The sequence below is a fragment of the Xenopus laevis genome, chromosome 5L, assembly GCF_017654675.1.
Source record: "Xenopus laevis strain J_2021 chromosome 5L, Xenopus_laevis_v10.1, whole genome shotgun sequence".
Lineage (NCBI taxonomy): Eukaryota > Metazoa > Chordata > Amphibia > Anura > Pipidae > Xenopus > Xenopus laevis.
Window position 1 is genome coordinate 159,286,718 of NC_054379.1, and position 13,772 is coordinate 159,300,489.

Below are 13,772 nucleotides of genomic sequence, written 5' to 3' on the forward strand. Positions count from 1 at the left end.
TTTCAGCCAGCTGCAGTTAGAACAAGGAAAACAAACATTTGATTGGTTGCCATAGATTATGGCCCATGTATTTATAAGTGAGCCCCCTAGCTCTTACACAATAAGATAAACAATAATCTTATATGAGGAGAAAGTAGGTGCTTTAAAACATACAAAGTTCCACTTACAAGATTTGGTATTACTCTGTGTCCCTCATTCTGCTTTTACTGAACATGATAGAGAAATAGATTTTACCAAGATGACTCAATCTGTAACCCAATAGCAGTGATTTCATTAGGGAGGGGAAAGCTGTGATATGCATATAATGAGAAGACTTTCTTGTTTTCCCCTTGACTAGACTCATTAGCAAAGTACAACTTGTAAGCAGAACATTTGCATTAATCTTGAGCCAACCCAGTGAAACTAAAGTTGATATTCACTTAGGGGCCAATTCATTAACTTCGAGTGAAGGATTCGAAGTAAAAAAACTTCGAATTTCGAAGTGTTTTTTGGGCTTCTTCGACCATCGAATGGGCTACTTCGACTTCGAATCGAAGGATTCGAACTAAAAATCGTTCGACCATTCGATAGTTGAAGTACTGTCTCTTTAAGAAAAAACTTCGACCCCCCTAGTTCGCCACCTAAAAGCTACCGAAGTCCATGTTAGCCTATGGGGAAGGTCCCCATAGGCTTTCCAAGTTTTTTCTGATCGCTCGATCGAACTATTTGCGCTAAAATCCTTCGACTTCGATATTCGAAGTCGAAGGATTTTAATTCCCAGTTGAATATCGAGGGTTAATTAACCCTCGATATTCGACCCTTGGTGAATTTGCCACTAAGTGTCAGCTCAGGTTCCAAACATGGAAAAAAAAGGTTCAGATTTAGAGGAAATTTCGTTTTTTTTCTCAGTTCCCAAATATGCTGGTAGAGAGTATTCTGGGATTTATACAAAAAAACATTCCTTGTTTGTAGGGTGCTAGAAGTTGTAGTTTAAGAAGACCTAGGCAGCTGAACTACTGGGTCTTTTGGGAAGTGTACGTCAACAACAGCAGAGAGACCCGTAGGTTGGACAGTTGTACTTGATATAAATAATGGTGGCCCATGAAAACTGAAGCCAACCCCTGGCCAATGGGGTGGGACAGGAGAGATGAGCCCCATGCTATCATTGCTTATATCATGGAGTGTTTAATGTCAGGTATTAGCTGTAGGTTAGTGTTGCTAAAGAAACGCCCCAGTACAGGAACCTGTATACAGGTCTTTTAGCTCATAGCTTGCTTTCAAACACAACAATAGTAAGTGCATCCTACTGATTTGCTGCAATGTGTTACCAAACCTGGAAGCCAGGGAGGTAAACTAATGTGGAATTTTATTTTAATGCCTAGACCTAAGACTATAAACAAAACACACACATTTACATTTTAATATAAAGAACTTTTCACTAACACTTTAGCCCCATCATTTTTTTTTTACGTATTAATGACATTTGATGCCATATTGTGCCTTCAAGCAAAAAAGCTCAGATAATAAGTGGCATGTGTTGATATTTCACACTACCCAAAGGCACCAGCATACCATCACAATAAATGCTTGAGGTTTGTTACTACATCTTGTTTACAAACTTATAGAGTCTCTCCTAAATGCATTAAAGTGATAGGGGCACCTACCTGACAATCAAATAAACTGTGTAAACAAAGAATGGAAGCTGGGCTATTTTTTAAATTACTATTAAGTTGTCCTGTTCTAATGTGACTGATTCGAATGCCTTCCTGGGAAGTTTGAACTCAAAGGGAAGGCTGTGTTACCTATTACCCATGTTCTTTTTTTTTAGTGGGACCAACACAATTTTTATCTGTATTGATGTCCTCTCTTGGTTTCCATTTGTTTCACTTGCTCCTTCTGGTTATGTGTTGATTCAGCCTGCAGAAATATGGTCAGCCCACATATCCTCATTTTACCCAGACAGCTACAATAATCCCTTTTTTAAATTAGCAATCTTCTCAAAATACATTGTGAACTGTAATCTATTCTGATCTGTGCACATAGGCTCATTCCTCTCATACAGTTAACGCTTCTCTTAAATGCTTATCAGAGCAACCACAGACATAACAATTGGAATAATGGCCTAAATCAGGAGTCCCCAACCTTATTTTTAATTTTTTTTTTTACTTCTGAGCCACATTCAAATGTAAAAAGTGTTGGGGGAAACACAAGCATAAAAATAGTTCCTAGGGGTACCATAGAAGGGCTGCTGTTGGCTATTTGGTAGCCCCTATGTGAACTGGAAGCCTAAATAAGGTTCTGTTTTGCAGTAAATCTGTTTTTATGCAACTAAAACTTTTCTTCAAGCCTGGAATTCAAAAATAAGCAACTGCTTTGAGGCCACTGAGGTCAACATCCAAGTGGTTGGTGAGCATCATGTTTCTTGCTAGCCAATGATTGGGCCTAAATAAAGATCTGTTTCTGAAAGAAGACATTGTGGTTAAGCTGAAATGGCAAACCTAGGGCTGGCTACCCAAATTACAGTTTAAAGGTGGCCACAGATGCACCGATAATATCGCATGAAAAAAATTTTCGTACGATATTCGGTGCATGTATGGTGGGAGATGAGCCACCGATATCGGCAGAAGACTTGGATATTGGTTGGCTTGTCGATCGAACTGGCCAGAAAATTTGGATCGGGCGCCATTAAAGGCACCCGAACATCGGCCATTGTTGGTGCTGAATCATCAGGTAGAATTCTATTGTTTCTATTCTACCTGTATATCTGACCATTCAGTTGTACACATGTGTGTTTGAAACAAATTATCTTTCTTGGAAAGATCTTTTCCAGGAAAGATCGTAATTGCAACGTCTATGGCCACCTTAAGGGATCCAATATGGATTCTTGAAGATCATTTTGTATCCAAACACAGCCATAGAGCAGAAACGAGTAGAGAAGAAATTATTTTTACAGTTTTACAGAGGTGACAGAGAGAGAAGAAAAAATACTCAATGTCCGTTCAATTAAACAGTGGGGGTGGGAAGGGACAACATCACTCAGTTTTACATAGAGGCATTTATATTGCAAGAAGAGCAGGAATATATATATATATATATATATATATATATATATATATATATATATATATATATATATATATATATATATATATATATATATATATATATATATAGACAAATACAAGATTCCTCTGCACTCAACCCATTATCAATATATTTAAGACAAACTTTCCCCTGTTTGTTTTATATATATATATATATATATATATATATATATATATATATATATATATATATATATATATATATATATATATATATATATATTCAACATAACCATATGACAATTATGTTGTAGTATGGAAAAGGCAATATGTTGCTTTTTTTGTAAGAACCTAGTTAGCAAATACATGGTTAATTGCTAGGGCAAACTCTGCACTGGTTAGTCGGAACTTTCACAGCTGCCCCATCTAAAGTATCTTTGTCATAGTATAAAACGGTTTATAAAGCATACAATTTATATACAATTCCTGACGCATATGTATAATGAAGTACATTTAGTTTTAACATTTGGGATATTTTTCAGTGAATTATCACATTCCTGGTACAAATGGTTGCCTTGATTGTGTCCAAAGCAGATTCTATTGGATAGGGTTTATATAATGCTGCCATATTGCATAACCATTAAAATATGTTTTCATGGGAGGGGCAGAAACATACCTTATTCAAGCATCATATTTATCCCTACAGTCAGAAATTCCAGTTCAATAAAACAAACACAAAAGCTGGCACTAAGATATGATGTAACACTCTAATATTATACATGTATAGAAATTCCCATGATAGATTCCCTTTAACTAGTGAGCTTTAACGCCTGTACGTTTAGCATTATTATAGATATTATAAGGTTCTCACTGGGAGTTAAAAATAATCCGTTTTTCTACAATCATAAATTTGGACTAATAATTAATTTCCCCATATCAAGATTTCTATAAGATTTCTCAACCCTGAGAAACTAATGTCCTTTGTAAAAAAAAAAAAAAAAAGAAAAGATATTAACTTTAACACCCCAAAGACATGGTTCTGCCCCTTACCTGCAATCTGACTCTGTCCTTGTGGATTAAAAGGACTGGAGTTCAGTGAGGGCCGTGGACTCTGAGGTGGGACACCCATTCTCATACTGGGATGAGGAATGCGCCCTAAATCACGTTCAGAGAACAAACTAGGTTTAGAGTCATCAAGCTTCTGTCTGTGCCCTAGAAACAGCAAATCATAAAATAAGAGTTACTTTTATTAGTGGGTAGCAACTGTTTCCTAGAAAAGAATAATAAAATAAACTAGGCAGGGGTGACCAGTGTTCAGTTATTTTTATTCTTATTATTATTAATAATAATTATGGTGCCTGTTACTGCTTTCTGTGGTTCTTTATTCTCCTTTATACACTGTATATTCCACATCACTGGAAATGTTTAGATAATGAGATTATGCTGATCACCAATTAATGCAGATTTACATACATGGCAGCATAAACAACTATGTTCTACATCAGGATTGATTAATATTCAGCATTGTAACATCCACTTGTAAAACAAATTTAAACTTATCAAACAACCCTTAAGCTTAGCTTCTCAACAGCAGCCCAAAGCACACTGAGCATGTGCAGTGCCACCAATATTCCAAAGATGGGGCACTGCTGTAGACAACTCTGACGACATGGACCATTACTATTATAGGGCTGCTCAAACTCTAGGCTGGCACAATAAGTACAATATATAAAACATTGCTAGCTATATTTAGGACTCTTATAAGCTTATTTAATGGCAGAAATTATTTGGCTTGTGCTGTTTATGATGATCCCTAAGCTTAACCTAACAACAGAAGCCCAGACCACACTGAGCATGTGCGTAGTCTTGGTCTTGCAAAGATGTTTAACAAAGTTACAAGATGGTGACCCCCTTGTGACCAACTTTGAAAGCATACATCATTTGTTTTATTGGGCTTCTGGTGCCCAATTTAGTATACAAAATAAAGCATTTCTAGCATTATTCTATTTTAGACTTTAGTTCCCATTTAAAACTTATAAAAACAAGTGTTACAGGGCATAGCTGCGTACCTTACTAAAGTCTGTCCCTCTGGCTCATTTGAGGCACTGTGCTCTCACGCAAGCCAAGGGCACACATACATGCTAGGTTGCATCAGCCAATTAATGTACATGACTGAGGAATCTCACACTTCCTGTTACAGTTAGGTCCTGCATTACTTCCTGTCAGGTGACCAGTGAGTGACATATACACACACACAGAAGAACACAAAATGGTGCCTCAAGATAAAAGATATAACAAGGCAGTATTTACTGATATATGTGTGCCCATTTGATCATTTCTTTGTTGGTTACATTAAATAAACATTATGGTTGAGGGAGCAGAGTAAAAAAAATAAAATACTATAACAGAACCAATACCTCATTGTCTTAGAATTTCATTATCTACATCACACAAAGAAAATGATTTGTGGCTCAATTTCCCCATTAAACAGCATTGGATAAAATATAAAATGCACCTAATAAAGGGATGTGTGATTTTTTTGGGGAGGGGGGAACGGGAAGGACGGCTTCACATAATATTAGCACAGGGCATGGTATGAATGCACAGGATCAAGTGCTAGACAGGAATGTGAGAAAACGCCTTTGTAACCTAAGGTAAAACCCATAATAAATGACGTAAGGTACAAATGGCAGTTGGGACGTTGATATAAGTACAAAATAAAAAGCTCACAAACATCCCCTCAGGCTGCACCATTTAGCAAGCCCATATTCCGCTGTAAAACTAATAAAAAGGGAGTATAAAAGTGTGAGTGTTTGTGTGCCAGAGGAAGGAGAGCCAAACATGGCTGCCATTGTTGTCTCAATATCTGAGGAGCAGCTCGGGCCCAAACAAATCAATGAACCAGCCGCTCTTCCTCATTCCTTGCTTCAAGTTGGTACACAGACAATGAGGAGCTTCACATCTGGGTTGTAAATGAGCGCTCTTAAATGTTTTAATAGCCAACGACCTATTGCGGCGACCTTATTGTTTCCTTTCAGTAAATAAGGGCTGGAAATGTTGGAGAGATGCACAAGTCATGGATCTGAGGGTGGCTCGGAAGATTATATGGATATGAGGACTAATATACAGCATTGTATTGTATTGTATTGTATTGTAGTTATAGTCTGACACAGACCAGGATTACAGTCATAATGATATATCACCTAAGCCAGGGAAAGCCCCGGGAAAAGCCATAGCAAATGATAAGTACTGAGGGGATCTCCAGATTACTATAGCTACATACACCAGCAGTGTAGGGGCTACTGAGGGTTTTTCCACATCCAGACACAAAATGGTCACTGACTTATTTATCTGCTACTAAACTCAACGTCCACCAAATCAACTGGATCTCACTGGATCATCTTAAACCAAATGTGTGTATTTGTCATCATGGGGCAGATTAGTGACGTCAGGAACAATGTGCCAGGGACTAGCTCAGATATCAGGTCTTCTACAGGCTCCCAAAAACCTTCAAATTCAATAATAATAAAAATAATAATAATGGTCAATCTGCCCATGTGCTCCTAAGCTCCTAACTGGGCATTGCCCCCTGATGGTCTATAGTGACCCTTGGATTCCTGACACTGTATTTGGTTTATATTCCTCTTAAAGGGGTTCACCTTTAATTTAACTTTTAGTATGTTATAAAATGGCTAATTCTAAGCATCTTTATACTTGGTCTTCATTTTTTCTTTTTTATAGTTGGGGTCAGGGGCGTAACTACAGAGGAAGCAGACCCTGCGGCTGCAGGGGGGCCCAGGAGGTACAGGGGGCCCCATCAGGCTCTCATTGATGAACAATTTGAACATATATTGGTAAAACAGGACAAACACTGGATATGTTGGGGGCCCTAAAATTTATTTGCTGTGGGGCCCAGCAACATCTAGTTACGCCACTGGTTGGGGTCACTGACCCCATGTTAAAACAAATGATCGGTAAGGCTACCAATGTATTGTAATTGCTACTTTTTATTACTCATCTTTCTATTCAGTTCTCTCCTATAAATATTCCAGTCTCTTATTCATATCAATGCACGGTTGCTAGGGGAATTTGGCTGAAATAGCAAACTGGAGAGCTGCTGAATAACTAAAAACAAAATAATAAAAAACGAAAACCAATTGCAAATTGTCTCGGAATATCACTCTCTACAACATACTAAATGTTCATTTAAAGATGAACAAACCCTTTAATAGGACATTGTACAAATACAAATTTACATTGACTTCTTTTGTTGACCCATGAAAGATTGGGATTTACCCAGACATGAATGTATTTAAGGTCAACTGGCACAGTCTGGGCATAACTGGGTCAGATCCGGTATATGGCAAAAAAAAAGGACTGGAGGTATGTAACACCAGCTGTTGTTCCAGTTCTTAAAGTCAAAAACTACAGATGATTAGAACAGACATGTGACACGGTTCCTTGATACTAATAAATGTCAGTAATCTATTCCCAAAAGAAAGTCAACGGGTAGGCGTCAGTGCCCCAGCGGCTGCATAATTACATTTTACAGTATATCAGCATGCAGGGAGCTGTAGTTCAGAAACAGCTGGAGTTGTCCCATGTTATATTATATATATATGCAGTGCAGGCTTAAATCACATGAAAACAGCAAGTGAGGGTTGAGTTCATGAAGGCCTGCAGTTCCTCTCACTCCATAACCGGCTACCTCAGAAGTGACCATAAAAACTACCCAGAAGACGGCCCTGTGTTTATCTGCTAGATGAGCAGCCGTGGAGATCATGACACTGTGTTCTGCTTACGTTGGACCCATTCCAGCTCCATTTCAGACAGTTTCATTCACTTCACTGGCTTTGTACGCTTCAAGGATATTTCTTATTCTGTTCTCATCCGCTGGATTCAAACAGCCAAAAAAAAAAGCATTCGGCCTAATCCCCCAAATGAGCTCCGACCGTAGCCGGATAAACAGATCAAGACTCAACTGCCCCAGGGCTTTATTTACATTTAAAAAAACATACTGAGATATTTATCTTATGGTTTATGCCAGAAAAGATCCCTAAAACTAAATTAGCCAAACTATCCCCTTATAAACAGGTAGTTTACATAATATGCAATGATGTAAGAGGCATGATGTTTTTATGTCATTCTCAAAATGTATGATGTCAGTTAAAGACAGTGATGTCATTATGTGACCTCAACACGTCAGATAATCGGGATAATGTCATTAAGTGCCGTGCTTGAACTGTATCATGTAATGTTAGTAGGATGAAGTGAGGATATTCATGGCTCTTGTGTATTATATTCTTACAAACAGTGCTTAGTGATGTCATGAATTATCATTAGCGCTTAGTGATGTTATTTGTGTCACTAATTGTATACTCCCTGTTGTAAATTTTGAGGGTATTAAAAATTACCTCATGACCTGTATAAAAGGCCATGGAACTCCTCATGGCCTGATGATAATTCATGAGATCACATTATCCTGACTTCATTTGACATACATAAGATAATACAGTTCAAACATGTCACTTACTGACATTATCCCGCTTATCTGACGTGATAGTGTTTAGGTCTCATAATGACATCACTACCTTTAACTGACATCATACATTTTGAAAACGACTTATAAAGACATCATGCCTCTTACATAATTTTACAGTTTAAAACACATTATGTAACCTGCCTGTTTATCATGTACAGTAGGGGGGTACATTATCCCTTATAATACATGAGGCCTGTAACCTTGTGCCTTTATATGGTCCCAGAACAACCCCTCAGTGACTTCTAATATCCTTATCATTTACAGTAGGGGGTACATTATCCCTTATAATACATGAGTGATACTCAGAGTTCTCTGTATAACTCAGCCTGCAGCCTTGTGCCTTTATATGGTCCCAGAACAACCCCTCAGTGACTTCTAATATCCTTATCATTTACAGTAGGGGGTACATTATCCCTTATAATACATGAGTGATACTCAGAGTTCTCTGTATAACTCAGCCTGCAGCCTTGTGCCTTTATATGGTCACAGAACAACCCCTCAGTGACTTCTAATATCCTTATCATTTACAGTAGGGGGTATCCCTTATAATACATGAGTGATACTCAGAGTTCCCTGTATAACTCAGCCTGCAGCCTTGTGCCTTTATATGGTCACAGAACAACCCCTCAGTGACTTCTAATATCCTTATCATTTACAGTAGGGGGTACATTATCCCTTATAATACATGAGTGATACTCAGAGTTCCCTGTATAACTCAGTCTGCAGCCTTGTGCCTTTATATGGTCATAGAACAACCCCTCAGTGACTTCTAATATCCTTATCATTTACAGTAGGGGGGTACATTATCCCTTATAATACAAGTGATACTCAGAGTTCCCTGTATAACTCAGCCTGCAGCCTTGTGCCTTTATATGGTCACAGAACCCCTCAGTGACTTCTAATATCCTTATCATTTACAGTAGGGGGTACATTATCCCTTATAATACATGGGTAATACTCAGAGTTCCCTGTATAACTCAGCCTGCAGCCTTGTGTCTTTATATGGTCACAGAACAACCCCTCGGTGACTTCTAATATCCTTATCATTTGCAGTAGGGGGTACATTATCATTTATAATACATGAGTGATGCTCAGAGTTCCCTGTATAACTCAGCCTACAGATTTGTACCTTTATATGGTCACTGATCCCCTCAGTGACTTCTGATATCCTTATCATTTAAAGTATGGGGATACATTATTTTCTATATAAATATGTGCACGGTAAACTATGCTTTGCTTTGCCCTTGTCTCTGTCCCTTGCTCCCACCCTAACTTGGGGTCCTGGAAAGAATATATTAACGACAACCTACTGAGATACCTTCTGACCACACAACCTCACAAATTTGATTTTATTTTGTTTACAAATAAAAAGTGCTCCATTTGGAGTCCAGCTAAAATAATAGGGCAGACAAATTAACGTGGCTGCTTTTGGCAAAGCCCTGACCTGTGTGGTCCATATGTGCTCGCTGACACCTCAGACAAACAGAAAACTATTATTGCGCATATATATATTAATGGGCGGTGCGGGATGAGGCTGAATTCTCAGCAAGATTAGCACCTGTCACGTTAAATATGCCATCACCTTGCAGCGCTGCCATATGCATGCTGGGCCGCCCCAGAGCAGTCTGGGAATGGGCAATCTCTCCTCTGCTGCAGTAGTTAGAGGAAGTTCCAGAGGGATAATAAAAAATATAACAAGGACCCCCCTCCCTTGTCAATCACCTGCGGGGCTACTGAAATCCAAACCCCCATTTACTGCATCTTAACTGTTTCATCCTGGAGCTGAAAGCGTCAGTAAGGCTTTTAAACAAGTCCCTGTTATTTAAAGGGAACCCACTATAACCTTTACAGAGATATATGGAAAATGTTTCCATGCCTTAACACCAGAACGTTAGACTCGCCCCCTTCCTGCCCTCGTACTGTAAATTATTGCACACTAATGCCACCTCCCTGCTTATGCTTCTCTATTTACATTATTTGACCTTTATTTTATCTATTTAATATTCACATAAATATTATCTATTTATCTGCATATTTCTATGTATTCCTATTGGTGGGAGATAGGGTTGCCACCTGGCCGGTAAAAATGATGGTTGATCCCAATGTTATTAATAGGGAATAAAAAAATATATAGGAAGGCCGGAATTTTTTTCCGGAAAAGGTGGCAACCCTAGTGGGAGAAGGATGACTGACACTAAAAGAACAGTGTCCCAAGTGGCATAATTTGGGATAGGTCATGGCAGTGTCGACTGGCCCACCAGGATACCTGGATAACTCCCAGTGGGCCCAGGTGTCAGTGGTCCTTCCTGCTTCTAAATATTTGGCGTAGATCATGGCCATTCCTTATTTCCATAACAAAGAGGCTAAATAGATGGATAATAGATTATAGTTTGTAAAGAAAAGAGACTAGGAGAATAGAGGTTGAGTGAGGAGAGGAAGAAAATAGTAAGGAGAGTTGACCCCTGGTCTAAAGTTTTTTAGTGGGTCCTTGGTGTCCCAGTCGGACACTGGGTCATGAGATAGGCTTCAATTTATAACTTGTGTTATGTACATGAAGGGCTTATCAGCTCTGCTCTGAAATGGTTAATCACACAATGTCACTGTTAAAGGAAAATTTGTATAGTTATATTGTTCGTGACAGTAAAGGTAAAGAGGAAACAGGTTTTCAGTTCCTAGAAAGACTTCCTGTAAGAAAAACTGCCGCCCAAGTACCGCACGTTAGCTGCCAGCCCAAACAACATCAGAAATCTTATCATACTGGCGTTTTGGGTAAATTTCTTTCCTAGACTTAAAACTATAACCCTCAGCGTTCCCTGAAAGGGTGAAGGGCGAACATTAAAGTGTGAAGGCTGAACCAGTATTTATTGACATAATCAAGTGATGTACCATACCTTTTGTAAGTTAGAGTATTTCATTACTAGATGTAGAAGACAGGGCTGCCATCAGGAGGGTACAGGAAGTGCTACAGTCTGGGCCCCCATGAAAAAGGGGGCCCCAAAATGGAAAAATTTTATTCACGTGTTGTGAAGACCAACAGCTTCTTCAGTTCAACTGACTGGGTGGGAAGTCCTCGGCATATAAATTATTCACACCTCTGTGAGTTTCAGATGTCACCTCTCTGAAGAGTTACAATGTGCCATGGTGATTGGATTATTGGAAGAGTTTATATGCCGAGGACTGAAGAACTGAAAACTTAAACTGAAGAAGCTGCTCGGATGAGTAGTGAAACGTCTTCAATAAGTACTCAGCAAGTCCGGTTGTTTTAGAAGCACAGGGATGTTACATAGTGCCATAGACCTGGGTTTTCATTAGGGTTTCTTTAGAGTTCGGATTTGTTTCAGGAATCGGACTAAAAAAAACGATTTGGTGCATGATAATTTTCTGATGACCACTAAGCTTAGCTCATCAACAATTGCCCATTTGCCCAAAGCTCACTGAGCATGTGCATAGTCGCTGACACACAAACTGCCTTACTAGAGCACACAGATGTGCTGTGGGCCTCTTTGCTGTGGGCCTCTTTGAAGGCCTCAATCATTGAGGTTTTAGAACGGCTGAGCATTATGCTACGAGTTCAGTAAGTAGGTCAGTTCATAAAATACAGCATTGCTAGTCAGATTCTTTTCTAGTTCTCTTTTAAAACAGAAAAGCCAGTTGCAAAATTGCCAGACTACTTCCATTTATCCCTAATTGTTTAAAGGTTAATGAAGGGGGGTTATGGTACTCTCTTTACATAAGCTCCTGGAAACATGAGTGGCATTACCGTCCTGGGTGGGTATATACTGAGTCAGATTGTCCAAATTCACAAAATAAGCACATATCACAAGGAGAAACTGCATTTATGAAATTCAAAACTGTTTTTGGAGGGTGGAGAGCAGTTCCTGCATCAACTGTAACTTCCTGTGCACAATTATCTGCCTGGACCTATTTTGCCACAATACTTGCTCAGCTTTATTTCATACTCACAGAGCAGAATAGAGCCAGATATGTACAAACAGTAGGAATATATAAAGTGATGCTGGTCAAACTGTAGTGTACCACAGCAACCGGCATTGGTTGCTATGGGATATTATACCTGGAGCAAACTTTTTATTGTATTCTCCCCTATCTTATTATTTAAGGTAATAAGGGTAAAGATTTTCTGCCCCATGAGCCTTTTTTATGGGTAGGATAATATTTGCCTCTCTAGCAACTGTAAATTAGAGTGTGAGGTTGGTTGCAAGGGACAGCCTGGTTTTTCAGGACACCTGCAAGTTAGTGGATTCAACCGCAAGAAAAATATTTCTTTAGAATACACCGCTGCTGTCAACATCCTATGATTTCATGCAAAAGTAAACTTTCCTTTTAAAAAGAGATAAAGAAAGGGGAAACAGAGAAAGAAAATGGATGCACCACAGAGAGAAAAGCAGAAGAAAAAGGGGAAAGTAGTAAAGCCTGTAAGTGTCAGGGGGCCATCGGCTCCCAGTAGGAGAAGTCTGGACCAAGGAGGAAGCCCAGGGGGTTAAAGTCCAAGTTTGCGGTATCCAAAAGGGGTCAAGTGTAAGCGTAGTCAAGTTCAGGCAAGTGTTCAATAAGGCAGGCAGCAAGAATCAGGGTCAAGCCATGGGTCAGGAAGCCAAGAACCAAGAATTCAGGAATTTAGGAAACACAGGAACACGTTTCAGCAATTCCTATAATGGGGCATCGAACCTGTAACCCAAAAGCCCTTTTTTTTCCCTGCGCCGCCAGAGACGGGAGCGCCAATGGGTGCTCCTGACAGTAAGGGCTTCTGCCCATCAGAAGGGGAAAAAATGATATAAGAAAAATGGTATGGCAGATGAAGGAAGAGAAGCAGCTAAAAAAAACATCAGAAACCGAGTTATGATAAATGTATAGACTGAAAAGCTAGAATGACAGAAAGGGAGAAGCTAGAATGGCAGAAGAGGAGAAGCTAGAATGGCAGAAGGGGAGAAACTAGAATGGCAGAAGGGGAGAAGAAAAGAAAGCTAGAATGACAGAGAGGAGAAAGCTAGAATGGCAGAAGGAGAGAAGTAAGCTAGAAGGGAAGAAGAAAAAAGCTAGAATGGCAGAAGGGGGAAGAAGCAAGCTAGAATGGCAGAAGGGGAGTGGAAAGCTACAATGCAGAAGGGGAGAAGAAGAAAATTAGAATGGCAGAAGGGATGAGGAGAATGAATCAATTATATACTTGAACAAGGAAAGTGAAATAAGAA

General features: G+C 39.1%; 1 protein-coding gene across 4 annotated transcripts in view; it reads right to left on the reverse strand.

Moving 5' to 3' along the window:
* Positions 1-13,772, reverse strand: part of runx2.L (RUNX family transcription factor 2 L homeolog) — a 178,748-nt gene that overhangs the window by 22,092 nt on the left and 142,884 nt on the right. For 2 of the 4 annotated variants that reach the window (XM_018261538.2, NM_001097786.1), the window contains 1 exon segment: positions 4,074-4,235. The exons of the other annotated variants lie outside the window; for them this stretch is intronic. In XM_018261538.2, coding sequence (XP_018117027.1) covers positions 4,074-4,235 — 162 coding nt within the window. 4 annotated transcript variants of the gene reach the window in all.